The 13554-nt window shown below is 31.5% G+C and overlaps 2 protein-coding genes across 2 annotated transcripts in view; both read right to left on the reverse strand.

Moving 5' to 3' along the window:
- The window catches only part of LOC132923359 (uncharacterized), a 185322-nt gene extending 180422 nt beyond the window's left edge, over positions 1–4900 (reverse strand). Inside the window, exon 1 of the mRNA XM_060987307.1 lies at positions 4600–4900. The gene's annotated coding sequence lies outside the window, so the exon portion shown is untranslated. The remainder of the gene's footprint in view (positions 1–4599) is intronic.
- Positions 4901–5431: 531 nt separating this feature from the next.
- Positions 5432–13542, reverse strand: LOC132923362 (muscle M-line assembly protein unc-89). The gene is made up of 10 exons (XM_060987314.1): positions 13165–13542; positions 12842–12958; positions 10662–10924; positions 9483–9705; positions 9166–9316; positions 8623–8759; positions 8393–8520; positions 8158–8330; positions 7678–8066; positions 5432–7610 (listed from the first exon to the last, which is right to left on the reverse strand). Exons 1-10 carry the CDS (start codon positions 13274–13276, stop codon positions 5746–5748), a joined length of 3558 nt encoding a protein of 1185 aa, XP_060843297.1. The 5' UTR covers positions 13277–13542; the 3' UTR covers positions 5432–5745.
- Between the last annotated feature and the right edge of the window lie 12 nt (positions 13543–13554).

Genomic DNA, 13554 nt, shown 5'->3' on the forward strand with positions numbered 1-13554 from the left:
GTTCTTATATTGTATAAATAATATGTATCACAGTACCTAGTTATGCCTCTATCTATTTAATTTTTATGCTTCGTTCAAACTTATTGCATTTTTGCAAAATTAATTTTTTCACCTAAACTCATTAAAATGTTTCAAAGTAGACTTAATTTAATTCTCCATAAAATATAGAATTAAAATATGCTTACCTTTGACTGTCAGACAAAATTTTATAATAATATATTTGGACCATTTTTTATATGTACCCACATAATAAATTATATATTTTTAAGTTTTACCTAATTAAACTTTTATTTTTATATTGTGAATCATGCACAAAAATACAACTATGCATATATACGTATTATAAAAAGGTATTTTAGCACTTTCTTATCATTCATTATTTTATAAATAAATAATAACGTATGTATTTTCATTTTTAAGCATATACTAATGTACTACTACAAACAATTAATAATATGAATATTATTATGGAATATTTTATGTATAAGCATGTCACTATAATATCATGGCCTATAAGTATTGCTACTTTTTTTTTTTTTAATTGTTATATTTTTTAAAGTCGTGTATCCATTTTTATTTTTCCCTAAAAATTTATCTACTTATTGTAAAAATATCACGGTTATGGGAAAAATATAAAAATAATTTAAACATTTTAAACTTCTCCTAAAAGTTAACCAAAGCTTACAGTTTGTGCCAAGTATGACATTTTGTAATTAATAATAAATTAAAACTGGGATAGAACATTTCAATATTTACGTTTTTATAGGATAAAAATACCTATACAAAACATTCTTTAAAAGTTAAGGCTCTAGAGAATATACAACAATAGGATATATGAAGGACTATTTTTCTCATTAGTTGTGTATATTAAGTATGTTAAAAAAGCATATAAACATCTAAACTATATATACCATAAATTAATAATCGCAATCTCATTTTTTATCGTATCAACTCCAGCTTAAAGAAATAAAAATATATATCATTAATAACTTATTATAGAGTAGATTTTCCCTGTGCAATTTTTATATCTATGATGACGAGAGAAAGTAAAATACGAAAATAAGAATTCAGCAGTGGCGCGCCATCTATCTAGCAAAATACAACTAACAAAAAAATCTCTATTAAAGTCGAGTAATAATACGAAATATAAAAAGCAGTAGCCTAACAAATTTGTATATAAAAAAAAAAATAGGCTTCTCTCTTATGATCATATAAATAAAAAGAGAAGAAGCACAAACGCCGATCACCGATACCAAACTACGTATGTAGGTATGATAAATGATAATAAATGCAACATTTAAAGCGTGTTGATCTTACAATTAAAACGATTTTCAGGTGAAATTAGTAATGTTATAAATACACAAATTATCTATACTAATATTATAAAGAGGAAAGATTTGATTGTTTATATTGCATATAGGCTCTGAAACTACTGAACCGATTTAAATTAAATTTGGTACATAGATAGTTTAGACACTGAGAAAGGACATAGGCTAATTTTTAATACTAAAAAAAGGACTTTTAGGGGTTGAAATAGGGGATGGTAAATATTATAATAAAATTAATTTAAAAAAATTAAATTAAAAACAAAAAGTAATTAAATATATTTTTAGTACCCTAGCAACCGCTTAGAAAAATAACAAACATTATTAAACAATTAAAAAATACATATACGATTGCCGGGTCAGCTATTATTAATATAATGTAAAAAAAATCTTGGTTTTCACCTGAGGTGACTTTTGCCCGGGCAATGACGGGTGGGACAGCTAGTAGTATAATAAAATAGAATGATGTTTCACATTATATATTATGTTACTTAGCGACGAAAAAAGAGTTAAAGACGCCGAGGGTGGGGGCAAAATAAATTTTCCAAATAATAGGTTATTGGTTCTAAAAATAGTTGACGCCGTTCTTAACATATGAAAATTATGACACCCCCTTTGTCCCCCGTTAGACACGGCTCTGAATTATCACTACATCGTATATATTCATAGATGACGTATGTGTATAAATAAATTATTAGATACTTTAAGTAAAAATTATTCTGTGCTTAGGTATATATAATATTTTTAACAGCTTGATAATAAACGAAAACGTCTATATTTATAGTTATTAATAAAAATATACCTCACACAACCTGTATGATATGAACTATATAAAGTAATATAAATAATATATATATTACCTAAATATATTTAATAATTATATATTGTAATATTTGGTAAATTAGTAGATATAGACATATAGTGCTACTGATTTTAATGATCTTATATTTGTTCAAATAAAATAGTTTTTAGATTAATAATTAATAATTTTATATTATTTATTAAAATTATAACTTATTAATATTCATAATTACAATACTGTAGCCGATAATACCTCTGAGAAATGTATGTAAACCGATATTTATTACCAATAACCGGTAATAAAATGTAAAAAAAATATTAAACACAAAGCAGGTAAATAAAATGTAGCCCAATAATTGGCAATATTACTAATCTGCATTCCGCAGTAACCACTTACCAGTAACCACCCATTATATTATACGCACGATTAGTTTTCTTCGTTTTATCCGGTTTCTTATAAATTTTGCTCACGCTATAAAATTATTATTTTCGGCGGTAAACATCGTTATTTTTATCGCTAATATTATAATATTAATAAGAATACGCACATAGGTGTGTTTCCCTCACTCGTTGAACAGTTAACATTATAATCTATTTTGTGCCGCATACTTCAGACGTCCGAGTGGCTGATCTATTTATAAGGACAATGATTGACCAAGTCGTGTAATCATACCCATAGTGCACGATATATTGTTTATTTGTGTATGTATATATTATGGTGCGTTTTCTTCGGAAACCAGAATATTTTTTTTTTGGCCGACAACATCGACAGCTCAGCAATAAATATAGCGGCGGGAATAAAATCGAAAGACAGGTCTAACCTTTAACGTATCGGTCAACGGATTATAGGATCCATGCCAGCCCATTATTATCGACGGCTTTATCCAAAAATATAAAAGAAAATACATCAAAACAGCCTTAATAAAACAAAATATAATATTATCACCAAAAAGTTTTATTGAGCCTCCGGGAACACGACGATATAGTGATCAATATTATTGTGATGCCCCCTAGCCCCCCCCCACGACACGGCTCTGTTATTTATAATATTGTAAAATAATAAATTAATATATTCTGAATTTATCTTGTGTTACGCTTTGTGTTGAAATTTGAAATTTGTGATAAATCATCGAACACAAAAATCTATTATGCGGTATTTATAATAGTTTTGTAATTTTTTTTTTTACATTTTCCCCGTGTTTGGAGAGACTGTTCAAAAACATTTCCACTAAGACCATAACTTGGTAAAGAATTTTGGAGCATTCATTCGGCAGCAAGAGTGATAAAAAAAAAATGATAGTTCCTAAATAAATAAAAATCAAAACCAATAGTTATTATAGAAGATTATGATATACCAACCAGCTATTCTAAAAATCTGTCTAAGCAGTGGTGGGTGGGGAGGTCGTCCGTCAGATGCCCTAAAGATAGTGCACCAATTCATCCCTACTAAATCGATCCTAAACATCGAACGATACAATATTATAATCGTAATTATTACCGTACGCTTTTATAATGATTATTACAATAATAATATATTGGCATTGTTTTTTTTTTTTTAATCTTATTTATTATTTGGACGCGAAAATCCGCCGCCGTGTAAAAACCGAAACGTTGGTTTGTCGTGCACGCCGACTCTAAATTTAAGCACAAAACATCCTTGAGCGAACTATGGAAATCGACGATTTAAAAATAAATGACCCGCTGGCGGACGCGCCTAAGTTTCCCGTGTTTTACATTACAAATTACAATATCGTCTATCGTTTCGTCGGAGGTTGCTTTTCACTGTTTACTTATTTCGTGTTCACATTAAAAAACCTGACTTTTCGATAACCATCATCAAACTATTATTATAGGTGGTTCTCCGTTTTTTTTTTTTTAGTTCATTTATCTACGTATTAATTAAGAGCTTCTGTGTAACTCAAACTTTAAAACCGAAAGACTAACACACACGTCAAGATTTTTAATTAAGAATACCATACTATGTTTTAACATTATCAGCGTTTAGTCGTCTCTAATTTATCATCGGATACACGAATCGCGCGACCAATAACTGCCGATTATTTTAGTTATGTTTTTAATTTTTGATCGAGGTACTTACAGCAGTTTCAAATGGATATGGATTACTTTTAGTGCGTATTTGACTGCGTTTAAGTGCGCATAAAGATGTAAAGTATGGCAAAATATTTAAAAGTGAAACATTTTTATTCTGTTCTGGCAGTTATAAATATCGTTATCATAGAACATTAAATAATACTATTCAACGCTGAAATCAGTATTGAAGCAAAGACTCACTATACAGCGGTGTAATATCAATACCAACAGTTGTACAAAACGGCAAGGAATATAATGTTTTTGCTTCGAAGCAGTATTTGTGCGATGTTTCAAATGTCTTCGGGACGTAATTTGAATGAAAAAAAAGAATGTCGAATGCAATATTCATGTGCAGTACGAATATTACGGGTACGTGACGTACCTGAGGATTCGGTGTCCGTCTCCGCCAGTCGTCTATTCCTTATTTTCAGTTCCTTCCCGCACCGACATGATGTAGGTATATTGTTATCACGACTGTTACCGCGTTCGCACTCGCGAACCCGAAATAGTCGACGACGACGACGATTTCCCGGTGTTTAATGTTTGATCAATATTATGTACTAATTATTATAATAATTGTCGTTGGCAAACAGTGGAAATACGTGTACGCGCACACGGGTTTTCGGACCGAATCTCTGTGCGCGCGTGAGACTGCGTCCACGCCCGTCCGAGTGCGAAACCGCGTAGAGGGGATCGGTTTTACATGCGCAGTTTCCACAGCGATATTGCTTGCGATTTATATCACGCAGTGGGCTATTTTAAAGTTTTTGTTGTAGTTTATTTTTTATTTCTTCTTTTTTGTTTCGGGGTGTTTTTTTTTAACGAATTTTATTCTGATGACTTCCTTTCATTTGTGTGAGGCATATACATCATGTTACGCGCGTTTGCCAATATTCTTCCCCTTACCACCTTCCTCTGTTTTTCCCACATACGTACACGTACGTAATTATAATTATTATCATTATTATTGCTACAAGTACAGTTACACACAGTCACGCATTAAAAGACACATTATTTTTGTCTATTAAGGATTGAGTAAACGGGAAGATTTCATTTTTCGGTGTGTACCTAAATATAATTACAATTTTCTAAATAATACGTCGCGACGTATTTATAGTTTATACTTATGGTAGTGACAACGCAAAGATTTCACCTTAAAAAAATTGTCTTGAAAACGAATTTTAGGTCAACATCGAACATCTCGTACGCCAAGATTATAAAATATTACTTTTTATTTGGTTCATAATATTTTATAACTTTCAGTATAAAATATAACAATTTCCTAACATTAACAATACGTATTACTGTTATAATTCTCATTAAATATAAAAAAAAAATAATAATTAACAATAAAATAATATAAATATTGAGAATAAACATGTTTAAATATTAAACATTATGGACATATAGCATATTATGGAACCCTGTCTTTTCCCATTTAGCACTTATCCGAGCCGCGTGTATATCGCGGACAACGAAAATTCAATATATATATTATATATATATATATACAAAAATCAACATAACATCAAATCCTGTCCCAGATTTGTGTCTTGAAGAATCGGAACAACAGAAACCCGAAAACCGGTACGGACAGCTTCTCGTCCTTGCACATGTATAGCCAATAACCGAACACGGCCAACGACAGGTTACCGAATATCTTCAAATACGGTACCACGTAAGGCTCGGGCAAGTTCGGCTGATGTAGCACAACGGCTGACAGCCATTCTCCAGACGCCGCCGGATCTTCAATGACTTCTGGTTGTCCGGACAATGTAGTCAATGAACAATCACCGCTCTCGTCAAAGTATTCATCATTTGCATAATCTTCATCTACGTCGTCGTCATCTTCGAAATTGTCCCGCAGTCCAGCTTCAAATGTAACGACTGGTTCGTCACAATTTTCGGTAGCAGCGGCCATTTTCAACTGTTCAAAGTCTAAGTAAGTTTTGGCTACAGGTCTTCTACTCACTCCACTGTATTGTTCTACAATGTCACCGTAATGCCTAACCGCGATAATTTCGGTGGCAGCGGAGGCATCAGTATCAGTGCAAGAGTCAGCATTGACATTAGTGCCTGTATCGGCAGTGACAACAGGAGTCTCAATCGCGTCTTCCCCGTTACTAACTGTCTGAACATTTTTTGAATCTCGCACAGGAGACTTCTTCCGAGACATTTGGTCATCGTACTTGTCACGGTCAGGCCCGTTCGAATGTTTGCTAAAAAATGGTGGTACAAAAATCTTCTTCAGCACAGACTTGGGGCTACGATCGCTCATCTCCGTGACGGTGATGACTGGAAGCGTTTGTCTGACACCACTAGCAATTCCAGTTTCCCGTTCCGGTATTTCAGGTGGTATGATACCGGTCGTATCTGACGATAATTTGAATTTCACCAGGTCCGTACTCTCAGACGCTGCACTATTTTCCTTGTAGAACGGATTTGGCAACATTACATACTTGGGGATACCGTCTCTTGGTCGATAAGACCCATCCATTAGCGTCTCTACCGTAGATATCTCAGCCGTGTCCGATTTGTGCTCATCCGATCGAGAGTATTCACTGCTATTAATCGATCCGTTGGAATAGTTTAATGAGTCTTGGGACATCGAGTCAGACTGTTCCGACGTCTCTTCCGCGGGCTGTGTTGTTGGCGATCTTCGATCGGAATTTTCGGAACTTTTGGTGGCTGAAGTTGATAGCCCTTCGTCGGCCTTTTCCAACAATTTGGCCGGTGACTTTGATTGTTCCCTATCCGATAGTTTTTGATCTGACATGTAATCATCGTCATAATATACTGTTGAAAAGAAAGCACTCGACGTATTTTGTTCTAACGCTCGTTTTCCACTTCCAAAGTTGGTAAACTTTTCTTCCGACCTGTCTGACATATTATAATCATCATCTGATTCTATTGACGTTTCAGACTCTACACCAGAAAACGAAGTAGACTGTTCCGTTTCGTCATTGTCGATTGTTTCTTTAACGCCTTCCACAATTTCTTCTTCTATACTATTCGCTAATGACATAAAACTACTTGCATTTTTTCTTTTAGAAATATCGATGACACTATGAACTGAATCTGAATCGCTAAAAATTGATTTTTCTTCGGAACCATCATTTGATCTTCTAGTGATAGGTGACCGCCTTAAACTGTTTTTTCTATCCATCGCATAAATTGCAATTTTTTGAGCTTCAGACGACAAATTTTCATCGTTTGAATAACCATTGAACCTATTTAAGTTTCTTTCGTAGAGAAGTTCACTAGAACTGTAAGAATTCCTTATCTGTTCTTCAAAACCTTCAGACTCTGCACCCAATTCTGGAGATGATAATGAAATGGGTGGAGCTGATCCTCGTTCGAAATTCAATAGTAAAAGTGAGTCTGTTGAATTTCCTAAAAAATAATAATTTTAATGAGTACAATATCATAATATTATTAATATATTATGTTATACGCATACTTTTTGTTTTACAATTCATTGGTATTATTTGAGAGTTCGTTAAATCTTCTTGACTTATCCTACCACTATTTGTCTTCAACCCAGGAGGTAAACCCCAATGGTCTTTTTGTTCAATTGGTTGTTGACAGGTCTCAGTGGATACGTCTAAAAAACTAAAAGATTTATAAATATCCACCTCTGAGCTATTTAAATCAGTCTTTGACTTTTTTTTCCGTCTCTTTGGTACAGGAGGCGAAACCTCATCTACGCTTAGTTTTCTCGCTTTAGACAACGGTTCGGGAGATTTAGATTTTCGACCAAAGTACTCCAACATTTCTGTTTCTTGAATTTTGATTAGCTTTTCTTCGTCTTCGAATAAGAGAGGCGCTGTTACCACTGGCTTGTATATACTGCATACATAACACATGAATATAAACAAATATTTCTACAAAATAGTAAATACATTATATTATGGTTATAACATTTAAAATTCTAATTTACCCTCGTTTAATATCTGGTAAGAATATTGGTTCAGAAACTTCACTCGGTAAACTCATACCGTAAGGATTTTCTGCTTTTACTCGAAATCTGTACTCCGAACCCTCAAGTAAATCATCGAGGTCTGCAGTTAGTTGTCTACTGGTCGATGCTTTTAACCACATATCCCATCCAACCTGCAAACCACAGAGTTAAGTATTAAAATATGATTAACCGAACAAACCTATCATCATATTACTCTATTATACTCAATTATATAATTTCCAATTTTACAGCCTCCGTCATCTTCTGGTGGCTTCCAGGAGAGTGTTACAGATTTACCTGACGTTTTGGATACATGCACTTTACCTGGCTGTGAAGGTCTATCTAAAAATAAAATTATATTTAACTTAAAATTACAATAATTAGTTTAATATTATTAATTATTATATGTATACCATTTTTTTATTCAATAAACATTTTACATACCCGTTACAGTAACCAAAAATGAAGCCATATGTTCACCCAACGGGTTTACTGCTTGGATTTGATAGCATCCTCTATCTGATCTCTTAACACATGCTAATTTTAATGCAGCATATTTATCTGTATGAATTACTTCAAACCTAGAATTTCAGAAATATTTATTGTAATTACATGATTTAGTTATATATATATAAATCATTATGAGATTTTTTTCTTTTAATTGACAACAATAATATGAATTGTAAGTTATATGAATTGCTAAAATTCAATTAAAATAAAAACATGGTAGATAATTAACTCAAGTTATTCTAAATCATTCCTCGCCCCAATAAATTTTAATAAGCCGTAAAATTATCAAATTTGATATCAAAAATTAAATATAATATAATATACTGTATAATTGTTTTTTAATTTATAACGTAAAATTAATTTCAATTACATATTATTATTGTTAATTTATGAACGGCAAGAATTTGTTTAATTGTATCATCAAACTAACATATCTAAATTCCAAAATATTAATTTAAACAACTTAAAATTGTTTACCTATCCCCGCCTCGTATTTCTTCGCCATCGTGAAGCCAAGTAACTTGTGGTAACGGGCGACCGGAAACTGATACTTTTAATCTCATTGGTTCATTCTGTTCTAAGAGTAAACCATCTTCATAGTCTTGCGGTAAACGAACCATGGGTGGTGCTAAAAATTTTTTTATTATTTAGTATATTATAATTATTTTAAGTTTTTATTGCGATTATTTATAATTATTATTAATGGATTAATTTATTAGTCGTTCAACTATAGTTTATATGTTATCTTGTACTATTATGATCATTTATGGTGGACTGTAGATGATATTATATACCTTCGAGTCTCAACCTAGCTTTAGTGATTGCGTGGCCAGCTCTGTTTGTAGCGGAACATTTTATTTCTCCTTCGTCTGAGTACTCAGCCTGATGGATGTACAACGTACTCATGCCATTATCAGTGTTTACCCTTTGCCGTCTGTTGCTGAACAGTTCAAACCCGTCTTTGTACCAACTGATTTTTGGTGTCGGCGTGCCTTCAAACTCCACTTCGAATTTTACCTTAATACGTATTCCATTAGTATATGTTGAGTATAAATATTATTATTTACATAACATACTCGTGAATTAATTATATTTATTGATTAATTTATATAATTATAAATTATATTTATATAAATTATAAACTGCTTTTATTTTTAAAAGCGCCTAGACAGGTTACCAAGTAATGCAATTGTATATGCTCTTGAGAGATGGAGGGTATAAATAATTGATGTTAAACTTGATTTAAATATTATAATAATTAATTTTTGTGCGCTACTTATCACTTATGTAAACAGAAAATATGTTATCAAGGGCAGCAATAATATTTTTACATATCAAAAAGAGGGTTATGTGTAAACAATTTTGTTAACTGCATATGCTTTAAGAATTTTTTGTGCGCCACTGGTATATATTAGTTATTTAATAAATCATACATGAAGCCATTCATGAAATAATTTTAAATTGATAAAATTGAAAATTAGCTTATACATGTATATATAAATAAATAACTAAGATAAGATACTTTGTATTATTGAATTTAATTTGTTTGTATAAATGTATAACAGAGTAGGAGCAACTATTAGGTGTGTTATATTATTATGCCTATATCTTATTAAATTATCCATTCGTGTACAATCTAGTAGATATGTAAAATACAAATGTTTGTAAATTTTCAGTAAACTGTGTTTACTGTAAAGGAGTTTCCGAAAATATTATTTCATACAATTGTATACTAGATATAACAATATAACTAATATAGAACTTTTAAATTAATTAATTCGTATTATAAACTAGCTTTTTTTTTGTAAGTTTTGTTGAATATTTGGTATTAATATTCTAATTTTTTTTTTTTATATATATACGTAAATAATTACAATTTAACGATAATCATTAGGTTCATAGTTAATTATATTAGCAGTTCTTTAGGATAGACAGTATTTTGGTTAAATTAACATAATATAAAGTTCACAGACCTGATCATTTTCTAACGCTACGCGGTCTTCTATCCCACAAACGAAAACCGGTGCCACGACTGCCGTCCTGTGAACGGTCATCGTGACCGGATCTGAAACGACGCTTGGTGGTGATTGTCCCGATGCGTTGAAGGCTTTTACTCTGAACTGATAACGCCATCCCGGCTCAAGGCCGCTTAACGTTAACTGATTATGTTGAACTTTTCCCGGCGTAGCTTTAACCCAATGAGGCGAAATGGTCCGACGATGCTCGACAATATATCCTAAAAACAGCAATAGTCATAATGCCTACCTATAATATATGCAATCGATATGATAATAAAATATGTATCTTTATGAATTACATCGGAAATGTCCTCACTGGAAGCACAACCAGCATTATAATATAATACTATATCTTGATCATACAGTTAACAAATTTTTTATCTACCAATGAATAAAAATTCAGATTTTTCGATATACATACTTATATAATATGTAGTACAATAACGGTTCAACTTGAATGTTACAGGCTATTTCAAACCCATCCCTGAGTATTTGCATATTTTTATAACCATACTAGATCAAGAATTATTGAGAGAACACTACTAATGGTATAACAGTACTGATATAGTTAATCTTTAACTAAGTAGTAAGTACATACAGCAAAAATGTAACACTATAAGTTATAACTTACTGTATTATGAGAATGTTTCTAAAAAAATAGTGCACAACCAATAGATAATTATAAAACTGCAGTTATAAAGTAATGAGTCATTAGGTACTTATGACGATTTTATATTTTTATACAATATATTTTAGTATTTATATGTATATTATTTATATATTTAAGTAATAATTCTCAGAAAAATAAAATACGATCCATGGCCAAAACTGTGACTTTCAAGTATATGTAATAGAACTTGTATGATATTTATAAAAAAATCAACACGTAATAAAAAGTAACAAAACATTTATAATATATTGTATTTAGTAACAGTAACTAAACACTAAACTGTACATTACATAGTTTTTAAAATATTAATCGTGAGAATAATTTTTCAGTAAATTTTCAACCGTTTATATACCTAATTAACATAATTAAAAATTAAAAATAATTTAATGTTGTTTTTCAAAATATTTAACCATATTATCTATTTATAAATTATTACAAAGATATTTTATTGTTTGATATATTATAAGCTTAATATTTGTTTATTTAATCAATCGTTACCTGTATACACTATATATATAATTATATTAATAAATATGTAGTAATAATTTACCTATAAACTAATATCACAAAATCGAATATATATTTAAAAACAATTTGATTTATCTATCAATATATGTTTTTATATATAATCAAACCGAAAATATAATATTATGATTTAATTGATTCATAATATAATTTATAAACCAGATACCTACTTTATTATTTAACTATCTTGGTTTTGCACTTTATTATACTATATTATTTATTAAAAAAATTAAAAAATGATTATTAAATTTATATAAATAAATCTTGAATTATTAGGTACGTATTTCAATACGGCTTTTTTATTAATAAATCTATGGTAACGATTTCTGCGAGGGTTAATGGCACGCATATAACAACTATAACACTAAGTTATTATTAATAGAAATTCCAGTAAAACGTTACACATAATACGTTTTGTGCTACTTTTTGGCACCGGAGAATATAAATTTCATGTGAATGAACTTACTTACTATTTATTTTGTTATCATGATTCTTTTCATAAACCATAGGTACTGTAAAACGTAGTCTTATTAAAAAGTTATAATAACATTTTTTAAATGAAACTCAAGAAAATACGATATAGATGTAGTTTAAAAAATATTATAATGTATAGATAATTATAGAATAGATTACACTTCTTTGATTCCTTGTAAGAATAACAATTTAATTACAAGCAAAAAAATCTTGTAAATGAAACATTACTATTTCTGTCCCAAAGTTGGATATTGTATAGAAAAAAGATAGATTCGAACTATGGTGGTTTAAATATGTACGGTAGCGATGAAGAATGTCGAATTGAGGTTACACTAAATTGACCGAAACGATCGTCGCGATGTTCGAGTTGGTTTTTGTTCGAGACAAAATTAAGCATGAACATATGTACCTCAGGTACGTTTCCTGTCGATTTATATTAGAACGATATCGTGTTGTATAATTTTACCTGTGATTTTCGAACCGCTGTCGCGAGCCGGTGGTTTCCACTTGACTGTTATCACGTCCGGTTCGTCTGCTGGATCCGCGACCACCAGGTACGGTTTTCCCGGCGCAGATGGCGGACCTGCAACAAAATGTGTAACGTGTTACGTGTGTACGGAAAAACGTGAACATCGTCTATTGTAATCACATATTTTGTGTTTATGGGAGATCCGAACACGCGTTAAAGCGTGAAATCGTGGGCGTACGTTAAAATATGTTAAACTAGAATATAACAAGGCCATTAATTATATGCGTAGGATAAATTATATACGTAGGTGAAAAGTATACCGGAAGTGAATCTCTCGGACGACGATGACGACGACAGATGGTCTCGCGAACTAGCCGCACCATTGTAGTGCAACTTATGCAGTTTGCCGTGCGACGAAGACGAATTGCCCATGGTGCACTGCCATCCAAAGTGTTCCGCTGGGCCAGTCTGACCGGACACACGCGGAGTCGTATACGTGAGACGGACGTGCGCAGTACAATAGAATAAAGCAATATTACAATAATACGACGAAATTAACGAATTCACGACGCTGGTCGAAGAATATTGTACGTGGTTTGCGGTATACGGTATGTTGTTCTTGTATATAATATTGTACTGTGTGTGTAAAATCGTCGTTTGGGCGGTCGCGAGAAAGGCGTGCGACGGCTCGGAAGTCTGACACACGAATA

This window comes from Rhopalosiphum padi, chromosome 2 (assembly GCF_020882245.1).
Source record: "Rhopalosiphum padi isolate XX-2018 chromosome 2, ASM2088224v1, whole genome shotgun sequence".
Lineage (NCBI taxonomy): Eukaryota > Metazoa > Arthropoda > Insecta > Hemiptera > Aphididae > Rhopalosiphum > Rhopalosiphum padi.